Source organism: Hydractinia symbiolongicarpus, chromosome 11 (genome assembly GCF_029227915.1).
Source record: "Hydractinia symbiolongicarpus strain clone_291-10 chromosome 11, HSymV2.1, whole genome shotgun sequence".
NCBI lineage: Eukaryota > Metazoa > Cnidaria > Hydrozoa > Anthoathecata > Hydractiniidae > Hydractinia > Hydractinia symbiolongicarpus.
In genome coordinates this window covers 24,988,265-25,007,113 of record NC_079885.1, presented here as the reverse complement: position 1 = coordinate 25,007,113, position 18,849 = coordinate 24,988,265, and the positions used below count along the sequence as shown (strand labels likewise).

The following is an 18,849-nucleotide window of genomic DNA, read 5'->3' as shown; positions in this document are numbered from 1 at the left end:
TTCAACAGAGCGTACCAAACGTTCGATTTATTTTTTGTAATATTTATCAGGGGGTTTTTTGTCCTCGTATTTTGAGAGAAACAAATATTTCAACTTGTATTATGGATGTGAGACATTTAAAATACAATCCATTTTGTCAAATTATAATTTATAATACAATAATAACTGTTTATTTACTTCGCTTTCACATATTTAAACCTTTACTTTGTCGCATGTAATATCCCTCCTAGTCATTGGCGGGAAACTTTCGATGAGGAAATTCGCGCCTAAGCCCCTAAGAAGTTCGTATCAACTCACAAGGCGAAAAGGGCGAAGAACCACAGACGTGAGTAAAGTATTTCTGTACAGCATATGCTAATTCGTAAACTTTGCTTCGGTAGCATTCGTAGCAGAATCTAAAGAAAGAAAAAGTTAGCTAAAATTTTCACGCATATTTATTTGACACATTCTAGAAATAAATCGTTTGACCCTAAATTATTTTAAATCAAATTTTTCCATGTCGGCAAAAAATTGCCGAAGTGATGTTATTTGTCTGCATGTCAACAAGTCGACATTTCAGTACAAGAGAGATGGGGATTCTTCAGAATGTAAGAAAAATTTATTTCCAGAGACTTATCTCTAAAAAAACAATGCTAGCTAGATTTCTCAAAAAATATTTAATGGATATAATGCCCAGGCTGAGGTGGTCTTACTTTTTTAATGTTCCAGCCTGGTATTGTTATTTTGTATTTCCAGCTTTTTTTATTATTTTACAGTACATTACACATACTTGCAATCCAAAAATTTTGGCGGGAAGAAAATTTGGCAGATAACAAAAAAAATTAAATTTGGCGGAGAACAAAATTTATTAATTTTGGCGGGAATTTAATTTGACGGATAACGTAAAACTCATTAAAAATATGAAAGATTGTTTGTTTCTTTGTAAATCATGTGACAACATTAGTTTTTACTATCTCGCCTGCGAGGATAGTATTGGTTTCCAACTCGTAACTGGCTAACTATGTCCCAAATGGTCAATTGCAACGTCACAGATTTAAACTTCGTACCTAAACTCTCTAAGTACTTAGAAGTCATCTAAATGACGTTTCAGACCAAAATTGGTATTTGTTTTCGACAAAATTTGGCACAGTTAACAAAAAAAGTATGCTGAACATAATGGTGACATCAAAATTTTGATTTTTTGTCACCTAAATGTCATTTTAGGCCAAAATTGGTCTGAAAATTAAAACTACTTCATTTTCGACCAAATTTGGCACAGTTAACAAATAAAGTATGCTGAACATAATGGTGACATCAAAATTTTGATTTTTTGTCACCTAAATGTCATTTTAGGCCAAAATTGGTCCGAAAATTAAAACTACTTTACTTTCGACAAAATTTGGCTCAGTTAATAAGAAAAGTATGCTGAACATGATGGTGACATCAAAATTTGGATTTCTTGTCATCTAAATGTCATTTTAGGCCAAAATTTGCCCAAAAATTAAAACTACTTTATTTTCGACAAAATTTGGCTCAATTAACAAGAAAAGTATGCTGAACATGATGGTAACTTCAAAATTTGGATTTTTTGTCACCTAAATGTCATTTTAGGCCAAAATTAGCCCAAAAATTAAAACTACTTTATTTTCGACAACATTTGGCACAGTTAACAAAAAAGGTATACTGAACATGATAGTGACATCAAAGTGTTAATTTTTTGTCACCTAAATGCCGTTTAAGACCATAAACGTTTCAATCGCGCCACTGTAACCATGAATGATAGGCTGTATTTTTTGTTAGCAGAAATTGTAGAATTGGGTCGCATTGTCGATGTTTCATAGTTGTGCATTTTTAATAGCGAGATAGTTTATGCAGCGCCTGCATCTTGTTTACATTAATAACCATCAACTTTAGATAAAAAAAAAGTCATTCGTCGTCAATACTAAAAGCATGTCCATTGAAATCCTCTTGTACAGTAGCAACACGAAAAAATTGGCGGATGGCGAAAAAGTTAATTTTGGCGGGGAATTTAATTTGGCAGGCACCGCCAAATTTTCATTCTACCAAAATCTCTGCCCTTAGGTATCAAATGATATAAAAACGTTTTATCATTATAAAATATTTTTTAGTGTCATGGCATATTTGAAAAGATACAGAAAAAATATTGCTGAAGTGAACAAACTTGCAAGAAGCAGTGATAGCGATGATGCAGTTGAAACTCACAGGGAAGGGGGAAATCAAATTTTTGAAGAGTGTTACATTGAAAGCAATTCATGTAGCATGGACTGTGATATTGACTCAACTGATACTGTAAATGACAGTGGCAGTAGTAGTGATGAAGAGTGGTTAAGTGATGCAATGGGAAACATCACATTATCGGAAGAACTTGCGTCATGGGCAGTGCGAAATAGAGTTACAAGAAATTCTGTTAATGAACTTTTGGACATCTTGAGAAAAAATGGGCATACTCTCCCAAAAGATAGTCGCACTCTTCTCAAGACACCAAGAAACGTGAACACAGATTCAATCTGTGCGGGAAAATATGTTTACTTGGGCATAGAAAATGGAATAAGACGAATGCTTCTTAACAATCCGAACATCACCGTAACAGAATATATCAAGCTTGCAATAAATATAGATGGAATACCTTTATATAAGTCATCAAGCACCCAATTTTGGCCAATTCTAGGTCAATTTGAATATGCAACACCATTTGTGATAGCACTTTTTTGTGGCAATAGCAAACCAACACCTGTTGAATACTTTTGCCATGAATTTCTGGAAGAGCTGCATAAACTTCGAAGTGATACCATGATCGTAAATGATATTGATGTACGAGTGGCTTTGCACTTTTTCACTTGCGACGCCCCAGCAAGGCAATTTTTAAAAGGCATAAAAGGCCATACAGGATACGACGGTTGTGAACGTTGTACTGTTGCTGGAGAGTATATCGAAGGTCGGATAATCTTTAATGACATTGATAAAAATCCCCGTACTGACGCTGGTTTTCTAAAATATGAGTACAAAAAACACCAGCTCAAATTAAGCCCCCTGATACAGTATAACATATGTTGTGTTACAGACTTTGTTTTAGATTACATGCATTTGGTATGTCTAGGGGTCGTTAAACGTCTACTGAATTTCCTGATTAAAGATGGTCCAAGACTATGCAAATTATCCAGAAATCAAATAACGTTAATTTCCAGCAAGTTGGTTCAGCTAAATGGTACACTTCCATCTGAATTTGTTCGTCAACCACGATCACTGAACGAATTCTGCAGATGGAAGGCCACAGAATTTAGACAATTCTTACTATTCACAGGGCCAATTGTATTAAAAGGTATATTGTCAAAGGAAGCCTTTACTCATTTCCTATCATTATCAATTGCTATCAAAATCATGTTGGAATCTAATGGTGGTATCAGGTCTGCTTACTTGAATTATGCTCATCAACTTCTGGAATATTTTGTGACAAATTCACAAGAATTTTATGGAAATTATTTCTGCTCATACAACGTGCATAATTTAATTCATCTATCATCTGACGTCGAGAAATTCAACTTGCCCTTAGATGCCATGTCGTGCTTTCCATTTGAAAATTACTTGCAAATTCTAAAAAAATTTGTTCGTAATTCACAAAATCCTACAGTACAAGTAGTCAAACGTATTACTGAGCTTGAAAATTGTGGAACAAAATATTCAAAAAAAGTGCTAAAAACAGTGATGTCAAGTCGAAATAGAGATAATTGTTTTTTATTGAAAAATGGTAGTTACATATTTATAAAGGAAATTATGAATGAAAGTGTAATATGTGATGTAGCAGCTAACGAGATCACTGAAAGCTTATTTCATTCACCTTGTGACTCAATGAAATTAGATATTTGCCTTATTCCACAAAACAAAATGCGATTGTTGAGACGGATGGAAATACCAATGACAGAGCTGAAAAGGAAAGTGGTAAATATTGTAACGGAGAAAGGTTTAGCATTATTTCCACTACATCATGATGTTAATTAGGATATATATTTATTAATAACTGATATTCAATGTTAAACCTCTTTATATATTTTTAAGTTTAAATTTAAGTTAAACTAATTCCATCGACTTACTAGAAGCAAACATCACTTTTTTGCTTTGGTGTGCACCAGTTATGCTTGACACTTTCAGGTGGTTGGAGCAGGCTGAAAGGCTGCCTTATAAGAGGGCGTGGCTGGCACATTCAAGCATACTTATAGAAATCTATTTGAAAAATAAACCTGCCTCATAAGATGTGTTTAGTACTTGAAGTTGTATATATAAATCGGTGAACTTCAATTAACTTTATATTTCATAATATAGATTGCATTTTGCTCACAATGTCAGTCACATAAAATTAGTCATGTATTATAATATATAACTAGGCATAATACCATTGTGTTATATTAGGCAAAAAGAAGATTATGTTGATCAATTTCTTTTATTTCTTATTTTCTGGCAAACTTTCTAGAGTACAGAGTTAATTTCAAGAGTTACCTTAAGTTGACTAATTTTCGTGAGGTTTTGAATTTTTTTCTTCAATTTTTTTCGTTCAGAGATAGAGAGATGTGTCTCAGGGTCAACATGTTAAAGCTTCCAGTCACCTGATAGCTTTGCTAACACAACTATGACTTCATAACCATTGAAATTTTAAATTGCTCTTATTCAACATCAGATTGAAAAATAGTTGATAAAAAACACATTTTTGTTATCGTCTCATCGTACTATTTTATTTCAACAGAAAAAAACAACAACAAAATTTTGACCTCCTGTTTGTTCCCCTATAAGGTATAATATAGTTTTCGTAATTCACACGTTTATACTTTACAAAATAAATCTTCATTCTATATGTTTTAGAACTTTAAATATATTACATTACAAGAACATCTTTACTTAATCATGGAGAATTTAGCTACCAAAGATAGCATTAAAAGGTATGCATTTATTCCACTATCCAAACACACAATATTACAGTTGATAACAATCGAGCTAACTAATTTTAGCAATGTCAGCTTTTGTATTAGTAGTAAGGTAGACAGACATTTTTCGTGAATTAACAAAATGACTATTGTTGAATCAAATCATAGCCCTTTCAAGGTGTTGTTCTATACAATTTTCATATTTATTAGGGTTTTAGCTAACGAAAAGTTCAGTTCACTCAAGGTATTCCTAAAATGAATTTGTTCTTGGTATATTTATGTAGGAAACATCCACGTTCTGCTGAATCAAGGAAAAGAAGGAACCAAAACAAGAGGGAAAAATTAAAATTGAAAAAACAACAATTGATTGAAGTGGAGGTTGAAAAATCCTTACTCCAGGAGAAAAGGATAATGGAGTTGGAAAAAAATAATTCAATTTTGAAAAGGGAGGTAAAGAAAAGGAAACCTGTAACCACATTGAAACAATCTGGTCCAATCACATATTCAGGCTCCTTGATTAAATTGCATCAAAACAAAAGCCACAATATTCTCAGGAAATTAAACAGCAAGCTGCAGATTTTTAATCGAACAGACCTGATGCTGAAACAGGAGATATTAGGTTCTGGTGTGTTTGGTACAGTCAAAGAAGGTTTTATACCTAGTATACAACAGAAGGTGGCAGTAAAGATTTTTTCAGAAAAACTTGGAAGGACAGAAATGCTTGCAGAATGTGCCATATCATTGGAGATGTCTGGTCATCCTAATTTTGCTTTTGTATTTGGTATGTGTGAACCGAATAGGTTGATTTTAGAGTTTATTGGCAATGATGTGACTGCCCCAACTTTGGGTGATACTATATCAAATAGTGTTAAGTTGCCATATTGGAAGCCAATATGTATTGATTTAATACATGCTTTACATGACTTACACAACAAAGGGATATTACACAATGATCTCCATTCACGTAACATCTTATTGCGCAATTTGAAGCATGTTAAGATAATTGATTTTGGAAAAGCAACCTTGGTGGAAGACCCAGTCCGTTACTCTATAAAACCCGGGACTCCAAAGCATCAAAGATACAACACCATTCACAGACACCTGGCATTCGAATTGCGCAATGTACCTGGCTCATATGTCTCCTGTGAAACAGATGTATATACATTGGGATACAACTTTGAAAGTATTGCTAAACATGTTGCATCAGAAAAGCTTTTGATGATTGCAACAAACATGTTAAAAAACAAACCACATGAGAGACCTTTGTTGTCTCAATTGCTTATTCAACTCAGTAGATTATAATAATTTATATATTATTCAGCTCGATTTTTATTGAGCACTCTATGTAAAAACAAAACAATAAAATATTTATATTTTATTCTACATATATATTTATTGTCAGAATTTTTTGCGAATTTGCATTGCATTCGAGAAATTAAGTCTCCCAAAAATTTTCATTGACTGATTTGCGAAATTAATGCATGCCTGGCATATGCAAGCATACGTTTACTAATTTATTTGAAGATATAACTTTTGATTCAATAACCATTTAAATTTTTTGCTATTTTGCTTTCATGTGCACCAGTTATGCTTGACACATACAGGTGGTTGGAGCATGCTGACAGGCTGCCTTATAAGAGGGCGTGCCTGGCACATGCAAGCATACTTATAGCAATCTATTTGAAGATATAACTTTTGATTCAATAACCATTTAAAATTTTTGCTATTTTGCTTTCATGTGCACCAGTTATGCTTGACACATACAGGTGGTTGGAGCATGCTGACAGGCTGCCTTATAAGAGGGCGTGCCTGGCACATGCAAGCATACTTATAGCAATCTATTTGAAGATATAACTTTTGATTCAATAACCATTTAAAATTTTTGCTATTTTGCTTTCATGTGCACCAGTTATGCTTGACACATACAGGTGGTTGGAGCATGCTGACAGGCTGCCTTATAAGAGGGCGTGCCTGGCACATGCAAGCATACTTATAGCAATCTATTTGAAGATATAACTTTTGATTCAATAACCATTTAAAATTTTTGCTATTTTGCTTTCATGTGCACCAGTTATGCTTGACACATACAGGTGGTTGGAGCATGCTAACAGGCTGCCTTATAAGAGGGCGTGCCTGGCATATGCAAGCATTTATAGCAATCTATTCGAAAACATTGTGACAAAAAAATATATAGCTGAAGCTAAATATCAAGTATTTAGTAATTCTTAGTTATAAATCATCATATTTAAAAAGCTGCATGTTTTGTTCCAAAGCCCATGTAAATTCTTTTAATTTGTTTTGACTTAAAAAATCCAACTTTTCATGAAAAAGGCATATTGACTAAAATTTAATCCCGCGAAATATCTGAACTCGATCGATTCGCAAAAAATTGTGACATTTAAGTACTTGAAAGACATTCATAACTATGCAGAAGTGAAAATGCTGATAAATAAACGTAGAGGATTGAAAACTTATGATTGTATTGTCTGCTTGAAGGTTCCTTCAATACATTTTGTGCACCTGTGGAATTCTATTAAAAAATAGAGTGCTTGCTTGCTTGATAAATTACAATTCTTACACTAAAATTATAACAAAAATAAGAAAATTAACTTGGTGATCACTACTTGCTTTATACCAGAGACCTGCACACACCACTAGTATTATGTATATATACAAATTAGGTTAAAACTTAGTTATTAAACTTGTAATTATTGCAAAGAGCTGGAAAAAGATTGAGATTTTCTATCAGCCAACTTCATGCCTCATTCGACAGTCTTACAATCCGGTATTTGATCTTGTCATGTTAAGTCAATATTTAAATCCTTAATTCCCTTGAGTAACCATTGTTTTATATTAGCTATATTTGAATAAAATGAGTTGGAGCCGAGCAATATGGTTGGAAAACAAACAAGAAGAAGAAGGTACAATACCAACAGTTTGGATAAAAAATAATTTAGTCTACTGGCCAAGTTTTTTGAATGTCGAGAAGGCAGCTGCAGAATTAAAAGAACCTACAGCATTATGGCACAAATTTCCACTAGTCCGAGTTAAAATTACAGGAGGTACGATGCTAAGTGGCTTTACTTCAATTAATTAGTCAAATACAACTTTAAAAAAAACTAATCATGTATCAGAACCATTATATATTATCTTTACAGATAGAAAACTATGTGAGGAGTTTGATTTCACGGAGGCAGAAACGGATGACGAAGAAGTCATCACAAAAAAACAAAGCTCGCCGTCTTGTGATGTATTGTTTACAAAAAGTATGATTAATTTTGTATTCCAGAAATTTTTATGCAATTTTTATGCAATTCGTAAAAGCTTGTTACGTTTTTACTTTGTGTATTTCGAAATGTTCAAAGTTTTCAAACATTTATTTTTGAAAAGCACTGTTGCTATGATTTTTTTATGCAAAAATGAAAACTTTTAGAAAAACCAATACCAAGTGAACCACCAATGACATATCGACATATAGAAGATGATGCTCAAGACTCTGGTAAGTGCTTACATAATTTTTTTACAAAATGTTCAAAACAGATTTCTTATTTGTATATACATGTACATTCTTTAAGCACAAATATGTGGAATTTAATATGCACAAAGATTAGTACATAAGGCATATTATATACCTTAAGGGTATAAAGTGTGAAAATAAAAAAAGTGTGGGATTAATTTTAGTCCCTCAATTTTTTTAGATTAGGGCGGAATTAATTAGTGTTAATCGGCAACATTTTTAGGAAGTGCGATTTTAGTGTTTTCATGGGATAACAAGTTTCACACTTTTTTATTTTGCACGCTTTTATTCTCGCACTTTTTTATACCCTTAATACAACATTGATATTAAATACCTTTTTTATGTGCTTACAGACTCATCCATCATGTCACCAGAAGTCAGACCATTGATACAACATCAAAACACAACACCAACACATACACCACCAAATAGTTTAAAGAGGAAGCATGTCAGTCCAGTAAGACAAACACCATCTGGATCACAGAATGCAGGTGGAAGTTCTGGAAACGATCCCTTTCCTATGTCGACAGGAAGTAAGTTGTAATTACAAAGCAGGATTCAATAAAATAGATATGTTTAAAATATCCCACTGAAATACATGGTATATATATATTTAGTAAATAAAAAATCCAATTATGATTTAGAGTTTCAGAAGAGGGTATTGTATCTCCTAACCGATATCAGGAATTTGTTGGGAAGACAAAATGAAAAAGCAGCAGAGCCGGACACAGCTCAACCACAGGAGCCATTTGAACTGCTAAAGAGTGTTCAAGAGCTAATAGAGTTTGAGGAGACATTAAAAGACAAGTCAAACTATGATAGATTGGTCAGTTAAACATTTACATTCATTTTTTCCCAAAGGATACATGAAACACACTATTTAGCCTGACAGCATGTTCACTTATTCTCGGATCCGGGTTAACATGCTTGGAATTTTCTGATCATTTTTAACAAAAATGACCAACATATTTAAATTCAGCATCAAAATTTATGGAAACATGCAAATTTTCAAGTTTATACACTAAGTACAACTGCCAAACTTTTGATGTTGTATGAAGAAATGACCACACAAATTAACTGCAGTGAAATTTTTTAACTCTTATAAAATTTAAAAACTTTAAATTACAATAAATCCTGTTCTAATAATCTCTTGGTATTCTAAATTTCCTATGTTATATAATTTTTGCTGATAAATCCAAATATGCCACTCATTTTTCTCAAAAGTTCCTTGTTTTCTTTTTCAAAATTTGATAATGTTAACCTGGATCTGAGAATTCTTACACTTCTAATGAAGTGTGAACACAGCTTAAAGAACTGCCTTTGTTGTCCCTCCTGGAAACAACTATAGCTAGCTAAATACTACTTTTCTACTTTTGTGTTTGTGTGCACCTGTAGCTAGAAATATATTTATTGATATATGTTTCATTTTACAGCTATCCCAGTTATCAAGAGTTGGTGGCTCAAAAATTCGCGAAAATGTGAAAAATGTTCTGTTAAAGTGAGTCAAAGCATAAGTACCCCTTAGAGAATTTAAAATGTACTAACCTTTGTTGTGTAGTTTACAGTGGTAGTGGAAAATCACTTTGTTGTGCCCACATGCTTCGTTTCATCTTCTCCATAAAAAAATCGTGCACGAGGTCCAAGAATTATTTAATTGAATGAATAGTTTACGGAATGCGGCCCCGCAGCCTAATGGACTCGCAACTATATATTAAATGCGCTTACGATGTCGATTGTTTTACTTTTATTCCACTTTCATTATAGAATCATGAATAATGAAGTAATGTCGGCACTCAACATGAAAGGGAAGGGAAAAAGTGAAAAGGTTGGGTTTGCAAGGATGAACTTATATAAAGCTGTTGTCGGTTAGTAAAAAAATCCTATTCCTAATATTCAATTTATATATGTGCTTGTAAGCGTTTTAGTTTGTTGTTGTTAATTTATTTATTGTCGGTTAAAATATGTACAAATAAATACAATAGCTCTTATTAAAGTGCTAATCCAAACCGACAAGTTTGTATTAAGTTTTTCCCGCCATTTCGAGGGGTCGACGTTCAGGGGGAAAAATACACATTAATCTGAGGAAATCTATTTGTCCAGCTGTTGTACTGTAAACTACCTCCATCAATATGTGATAAGAATTTTGTTACGTTGTAGAAACTGTTATCAAACATCAAAAGAATGCGACAGAAGGAGAAGTTCGTGCGTGTACGGCATCAATCCTTAAATATGCACCTGATAGATGTGGAGGAGCGGGAAGAACTAATGCCGAAGAAAATTAAATCGATTAATTTTTAAATAATTTACAACTTTTATATCAGAGAGGATTATAAATTTTTCAAGCGCCGTAATAAATTCTTCTAGCTTATATTAATTTTGATTGGGTGGCAGAAAATTAGAATGGCAAAATGTTAAAGTGATTTTAGCTCAACAATTTTTAGTGTTTCTACTAGAGATCGGACTTGTGACTAGTAAAAGTATGGAATATGCATGAGTGGGTGCTTTTTTTAAGGAAATACAGTGCTAATATAATATTCATTATATTTTTATTGTAATTTTCAACCTCGATTCCTGGACTTCTTGCACCTGGTGAGGACGGTGGCTTTTCACACTTTTTATAAAGTATAGCATCATGATCGTATTTATTCGCATCTGGTATCCTTAACAAACACCCTTGTATTCAACTCTGACTTCATTAAGAAAACATACTTTTTCTCTAACCAATGCTTGATTAAAGACTTCGGTGCAACAGTTTTGCTTGACACTTTAGGTGATTTGAGCATACTAACAGGCTGCCTTATCAGGAGGCGTGCCTGGCACATGAAATCGCAGCTATAAATTTGCAAATACTGCACGTTTAACAACCTCGTCATTGCTGCGTTACATTTTTTGCATTGGGTTGGAACGCTGGAGATTCTCACATAGTACCAGTTGTGAATACTTGAAATATCGTTTTTATATTTTGTATTATAAAACTCCGTTAAGTTTCATTTAGGAAGTTTTCAGCGGAGAAGTTGTATATACTGCCGATGTTTATAATAAAAAAATGACATATCGTAGAAATGATTTTATTTCTTTTTCGCAATAACCATGTACAAATAACGTAACACAAATATAAGCGTCGGAATCATGCTAGGGAATAGATACATGGACATGTAAACTATGGACATATAAAACTGAAGCCACAATGGCGATTATGATTTGATTCGGTCAAGTTTGTCTGTTTCTTAAGGTTGAAAAGACGCTGAATAACGGTTGCGAGAGCATTTCCAAACGACGTTGATTAGACGTTGTTAGACGTTTTTTCAACGTTGAAAAGACGTTGCGAGAAGTTATTTCAATGTTTAAAAGACGTAGCGAGACGTTGTTTCAACGTTGAAGAGACGTTGCAGGACGTTGTTTCAACGTAGCTTGCGACGTTGAAAAGACGTTGATTTTACGTTGCAAATGAAAGTTTTTTTGACGTCTTTTTCCGACGTCTATTCAACGTCGGACATCAACGTCTTTTCAACGTTGAAACAACGTCCTGCAACGTTGTTTCAACGTTGAAAAGACGTTGCGAGACGTTGTTTCAACGTTGAAAAGACGTTGCGAGACGTTGTTTCAACGTTGAAAAGACGTTGATGTCCGACGTTGAATAGACGTCGGAAAAAGACGTCAAAAAAACTTTCATTTGCAACGTAAAATCAACGTCTTTTCAACGTCGCAAGCAACGTCTTTTCAACGTTGATTCAACGTTGAAGTGCCCACTGGGAAGTGTTTCTCAGGAATCTTAAGAAAGTGTTATCACTAGTCAGGGGCGGATCCAGACTTTTTCAAGACTTAGTCAAGACTAAGTCTTGAATTTAGCAGCCGGGGGCTAAATTTTAAGCTTTGCGGGTACAAAAATCGCCGAAAATTGTCTTCCGATTTATCTAGTTATTAATAAAATTGACCAAAAGAAACGCTAAGCTATAACAAAATCTCCTAAGAACATCTTTTATAAGAATCAAATCTCCGTCTTACACGTCTTATTTTAGATAGATAAAAACCACTAAAATTAACAGGGATTAACTACAATAAAGTGAGACAATTGTGAATATATTTCATTATTTATAAACTCTTGCTGTTTCTGCCAATATCAGGCTTCATCAGCATGACTAGGTGAATCAAATGATCACACCAGCCATGGACAGCAAAATAAAACACAATAATAACAATAACAATAAGAATATGGAAAGATCAGGATAATGAAGATGAAATATACATACATGTGATATGATACAAACACACCTCAACCCATGTATTTGTTTATTCATAGGGCTAAACTCAAGTTTCGTTTGAACTTTAAAAGAAGAACTAAGAAGGGCTTGTTACTGCTTTTTGCATGCTGAAATAGGAAAATGCAACTTTCAGTTAAGAAAGTTGCAACCTGGAAAAAGGGGAACGTAATGATTTGGCTTGAAGTCTACACCAGACTTAACAATATCTTCATAACAAAATAAAATTTTTAACTGATCTTCATCAGGTAAAATAGATGGGTGTGGCAATATACACTGTGTAAAGAAAGTTGTAACAAACTGTAACAAGCCGATTTGTGGGTAAAATGTGTTAATTTTTCTCTTTGTTACTGTTAACAAGGCAAGTATTGATAGAAAAGGAAACCATGTCTTGGGGGTACAGTTGTTGATTGCTTCTGCTTTAACTGCCTCCTCAGGAGAACGAGTCATATCACAAACAATGTGGGAAAGAGAAAATCTGAATAAACTTTTCTCAGATATAAAAATATTTGCCTTTTGGTTTTTAAAAGCAAATTAAAAACAAGGATGATTGGAATAAAAGGAAGGATGCAAGAAAAGTTCTATGGATGTCAAGATTCTCAGAACATCAACAAGAGAATTATCACCTATACCAATACCAACGATGCTGAGCTGTATAGACAGTCTCCTGATGGATTGGATCTAAAAATAATATATCTTACCATGACCTTTTACTCAACAAACTTTGTTTCCTAATAGCCATTCGAAGAGTTGCTTATTTTCATCACCAACCTTATTTATCCAGATGTCAAGTTCTTGCTTCTAATAACAACACAAATATTAATTGAGAAAGAATTCCTTCGCAATGCTGAAAATTCTGTTCAAAGCTCATATTACAAAAACAATACACCTTTACGATAATTCAATTGTACATGCGTTCCTACGGCTCTCCATCATTTTACAATATCGGAAAAAAGGAGGCAAAAATCGTGTTTTTATGAGAGTTTGTTAGAGACGAAAGCGTGTTTTCTCCAGTTTTTTAACTTCCGTCGTATCAATTTCTTTCAAATTTTCAGGAAACGTTAATAATAATAAGATACAACTTATGTGTACTTTTCATTAAAAACAAAACGCGGCAAGAAAAGTTATCACGAAAAAACGTGTTTTCTCCTTAATAAACTCTTATAAAAGTGTGATGTTTACCTCCTCTGATCGCAAAATAAGCTGCGATGGAGTGTTATTTTTTCCGAATTATCGTAAAGGTGTATTAGCCCTAGCTATAGCTAATTAAATCTTTTTGTATTTGTTTTTAATAGTCTGTTGTATAAAGCTCTCCCCGACTAGCTTTTCGTAGCGGATATACTGAAAACCTTTAAATAAATGCAAGGTGTATTGGAGAGTAAAAAACATACTTCTCACCTTAAAGCAATAATTTCTTTATCTTCACACACCTCGCCTCTCAGATGGAAGTTATATATCTGGACCTGAATTCCGATGAAGACTTTTACCAACCAAGGGATAAATATCCCCAGACAACAAAAATGCTCGAGAATAAACACTTTCTAAAAGTTCTTTTTGCATTTACGGTCAGATTCAAAATTATCACACTTTAAATCAGTAAGCACCCGCGCCAACATATCCAATATCTGCTGTAGCCATGATAGTACGGAAAGAATCCAAGCCAAAAGGCGGGAGTCTTTGACTAATCCTGACGGATGGGAGTTAAAACTATAGCCTAACAGGTTATCAGTAACCACGCAGTACGGAACCTAAATTTCTTTCGCCGGCTGCGGGTCACATATTGTTGGACTTCGCATAGAGTGTGAAAATTTCGTCACGATTTTGACGTCACAGGCCCCTTAGGTGAGATAGGGAGGGTTGCGGGCCATAGCTATTTGATTTTTGACTGACTGAGTGACTGATTAGTCAAAATGAATCAGTCAAAATTTGTAAGCTATAATTTACAACCCTCTCAGTCTATATGGTAGCCACGTCACAACTTTGACGTCAACATCGCTATAGGCGAATTGGAGAGGGCTGTGAACCATGGCTTTTCGCCGTAAATAAATACAATCTGATTTTTTAACGCCCTCCGTTTGCAACACCTGGATCGTCGACATCTTCGCTTGGCTAACATTTTTCGTCTAATTTACACTTAGTCACGCGACTTATCTGACTAACCCTGGATCCGCACCTGCTAGTAGTGTGTTTTTTGCTAAAATCTCCACCTCGAAGTTTCTGCGAAGAATTGTTGTCGATGTTTTTCGAAAGGAGAGGATAGAGAATTTCGTCCGCTGTATTCAGGGTTACGGTACAGATATCGAACTTGATTGGAAATCAACGTTGGATTTGTTGCGAATGAGCAATTTTTATCAAGTCAAAAAATTGTTTAAAACGTGTGAAGACATTGGTAAGACTTTTATTACAATCGATAATATATTCGAAGCTATTGCTAGCATGGAAACGTACGCTTTCGATTCATGGTGTCAAAGCTGTGTTGTTGTTTTATTGAAAAAAAGATAACCGTAATAGGTTTATTGAGTTTCGAAATTCTGAAAAATGGCAATAAGGTTTGAAGGATCAACCAAAAACAATGGCTTGTTTGCAAAACATTCTTCTTGATGAAGTAATGTTGGATGGTCCAATGATGGCCTGCATGAGTCGTTACGGGTCTTGTTGCAGGTGCTCAGAACAACCAAATCACGTTGCACCGTTTAAAGAAAAATGTTAGGGACACTGTGAACTATTTAAGGCGAAATTGTAAGGCACTATTTAGACTGCCACATTTTCGTCTTGAATGAAATTTCCTTCGGAAGTTATGTTCACGCCATTTTGGTTTATAACAGTATTTATGGTACCCTTTTTTACTTTATTTATTTTGTGCACTGTTTTAATTCCCTTGAAGAGGCACGACGAAAAAACAATAATCTCCTTGCTAACACACCATTTAAAAAAAATAGAACGCTATAGTTTTAGGTTTAAGCATGGTAATAGAAAAATTGATATTAATAGGATAATAAAATAAAAGTTATTCGCGGTCATTTTTTCTATCAAAGAATGGGATCATTGACAAATTTTCTTTGACTATGAATGTCCAATTTTTACATGCGTTGACTTTACGTGGTGGTCTTTTCCTTAAATTACAAACTACTTATCATATTATGAAGAAAAGACTTCATTCTAGTCTACGTTTCGACAGCTATAGCTGTCATCAAAGGGCAATGATAGGAATAATTTGTTGCTATTAACTAGTTGATCGAAATCAACCAAACAGTTCATAACAATTGAAATAACTAACGTGGATGAAAACTATCTAATTAAAATCTCGCGGTTTTTTTTTTAAATTTCGCTTTCTGCTATGTTAGTCTTAAATCATTTTGCATTTTTTTAATAATCGCTTTCCAAAGTGCGGATAACCATTAACTGTGGAAGTTAATAGGAAATGCTATTGATAGAATTGCTTTTGTCTAAACTATTTATGGTTTTTTTCACCTTTTTTCCCGTCCAAGAAGACTCTCAGTCTATGATCATTTTTTGTCAATATTAAGATAAATCTTCTAACTATGGCCCACCATCAGATTTTGATCTCCTACATACGTTGTTGTTCTGAGACTAACTAAGAGAATACTTGAAAGAAAAGCAAAATAGTTCGAGACCAGCTTAACAGACAGTCGATGACAGCTGCACCTGCCGAAACGTAGCCTAAAATAAACTCGCTGATCATGACTAAACCGACAAGTGTTAATATTTTTCAACTCCTAAGCACTTATTACATACAGTAGCGTTTAACACAAGGAGTGAAGTAAAGTGAGGGCTTTACAACTAAGTTACACATTTTATCCTTCCCATCATGTTTTTTATTTAGCCATACTGCAAATCAAAATATGATTATTTGGTGCAGGAAGCAAACTGGCGTTGAATTACCATTTCTTATTTGTGATTAATAGGCCGTAGTTGTTTAATTAAAGTGGGTCTTTGTGGTCACACTCACTTTATTTATATAGATAATTAGTTAATCAAGCTAGAAAAAATACAAATAACGTAATGTTAGTCGTACGCGAACTTGATTTATAAACAAAATATCTCTATGTTAATAAAATCCATCTTAACCTATTGTGTCCACTTAATGGTTACGCTGGTGTTATTCCGGAATACACACAGGAGTGAAGTGAGGTGAAAGCTCTACAACTAATTGCAATAGCAGTATAATGCACGGAAACGCGATGCGGGAAATATGTATATCGGCTAAATATGTTAGGACTAGTCTTTATAACAATATTCGTATTCCGTGATAATACTCGACATATTTTTATAGCTTTCTTTCTACACATTTCCGTGGAATTATAAAAACAGATAAGCCTCTGTGGATGTTTTTACAGGTTAACTAATATTTTTTATATGAATAATACCCGCATTTTGTCCTTCTCTGTGTAACCACAGTAGCCAAAGCTGTGTCTGTGCGATTTGCAAGCTGTACTACAGACAAACGAAATACAATATTTAAAGGACAAGAGAACCGTGGATTTATCCACAGGCTACCTACTTTTATTTTATCTTATCTTATCTTATCTCTTTACTTTTCCGTTTGTCTCTACGCAAAATGATACTTAATGTGGCGAGACGCATGAAAAGAAAACGAAAGTAAAAATTAATAGTAACCTATTCAAGCGACTAACCAAAGTTAAATGTTTTCAACATACACTGTTTATTTTATGAATATGTAAGAAGGTTTTTTAGAAAGTAATGCTTGTCAACGCTTTATGTTTATCGTAATCAGCCCAGCTGGTTCATTTGTAGAAATGTTTGATTTTTATTACCTCGTGCTTTAAAAATTTCTCTTTCCTTATTTTCGTTTTGCGAGAGATTCCTGTTTGTCATGCTCAGAAATACAGCAAAAAATCCCTGTAATAATATCCATACCTTGTCTGCTTTTTCATAAACTCCAAGTTGTACTACTGCACGCACAAAATATGTTAAAAATGGCCAAATCATTAACGCGAAACAATAAAATTTGCAATGCTTGGCACTATGAAGCGGACATAATTCTTTTAAACAATTTTTGAACGGAAAAAAGAATTTCAGTGCTATTACCGACTTCTACTGTTAAAGGGACAAACTGTATTTTGCCTGTACTAATAAATACGTACAGCAAGAAAGTGACCCTGCTATCAGACGTTCTATTACCAGAATTCGTGAAATTATTTAACAAAATAAATCCAAGAAGAGATTATAGTCCGTCAAATTTAGATTCCACAAGCTAATTAACAAGCAACACTTACACAACAGGATTGCCAGTGCAGTGCCTGTCAGAACGGAGCCGCAGACGATCTGCGACTCTAAAAAAAAAGGCTTTAACAAAACAGCGTTGTGAACATCGTGCGTACATCAATGTTAAGTAGATAATTTAGTGAGTCCTAAGAGAGCGAATAGAAGGGAGAATTTAAACAAAATCATTACTCAGAGTGGATTGAACAAAGAATTGTCTCATGAAAGACTGCAGCTTACCTTTTATTGCCTGTACTTTGTATTATGTAATAGAAGCCAATCAAGAATTGCAACGTTACGGTCAACCGATCCAGAACCACCCAAAAGAAGTCGATGAAGCTTGATCTTACTATCTTACTACCTTACTATCTGACAAGTTTGTATAAGATGACAAATTTACTGGTTCTGATCTTTTCATGGAAGTGTAATTTGGCAAGACGTTGTTTTAGTACATCATACGCGTCTTCGCTTAACTTGAATTGCATGCAGTGACATTTCGATCTCGATATTTGCCTCGGTTTTAATCACTTTATGAATCACTATCCCGTCTGTACAATGCATGACGACCACTGTAAGGAATCCTGAGTTGATGTCATTATTGACCAGACAAATGTCACAAAATTGGATGGTAAAGCAGATGATAAAAAATGAATTTTGACATCTTGACTTTTTGTAGCTTCGTTGGCTAAGAAGGTTTTTAAAAAGGAAACCTTATCGCAGCAAATACAGTGACTAAATTTACTGAGTCATGGTAGATCCTTTGATCCAGTTTTCTTTTCGTACATAGCGGAAATTTTATATGTTTAAATTGCCATGTTTTCCGCTTGTACTGACATAGGCGAAATTAATAATCAGTTTCTTCCTCTCGATAGCGTTCTTTAAAATTCTACTAAAGAGACAAGCAGTCACAGAAATT

The 18,849-nt window shown here is 34.0% G+C and overlaps 2 protein-coding genes across 3 annotated transcripts in view; both read left to right on the top strand.

Moving 5' to 3' along the window:
* The window catches only part of LOC130614309 (uncharacterized), a 100,645-nt gene that overhangs the window by 21,766 nt on the left and 60,030 nt on the right, over positions 1–18,849 (top strand). The window lies entirely within an intron of this gene.
* On the top strand, positions 1,422–11,493 carry LOC130614306 (uncharacterized). Of its 2 annotated transcripts, XR_008975848.1 has the most exons (5): positions 1,422–3,591; positions 8,765–8,963; positions 9,075–9,256; positions 9,864–10,295; positions 10,588–11,493. XR_008975848.1 is itself a non-coding variant. In XM_057435732.1 (4 exons), exons 1-4 carry the CDS (start codon positions 2,113–2,115, stop codon positions 9,930–9,932), a joined length of 1,929 nt encoding a protein of 642 aa, XP_057291715.1. In that variant the 5' UTR covers positions 1,422–2,112; the 3' UTR covers positions 9,933–11,493. The 2 variants fall into 2 exon arrangements, 1 of the variants encoding a protein (XP_057291715.1); XM_057435732.1 differs by having other exon boundaries at positions 9,864–11,493.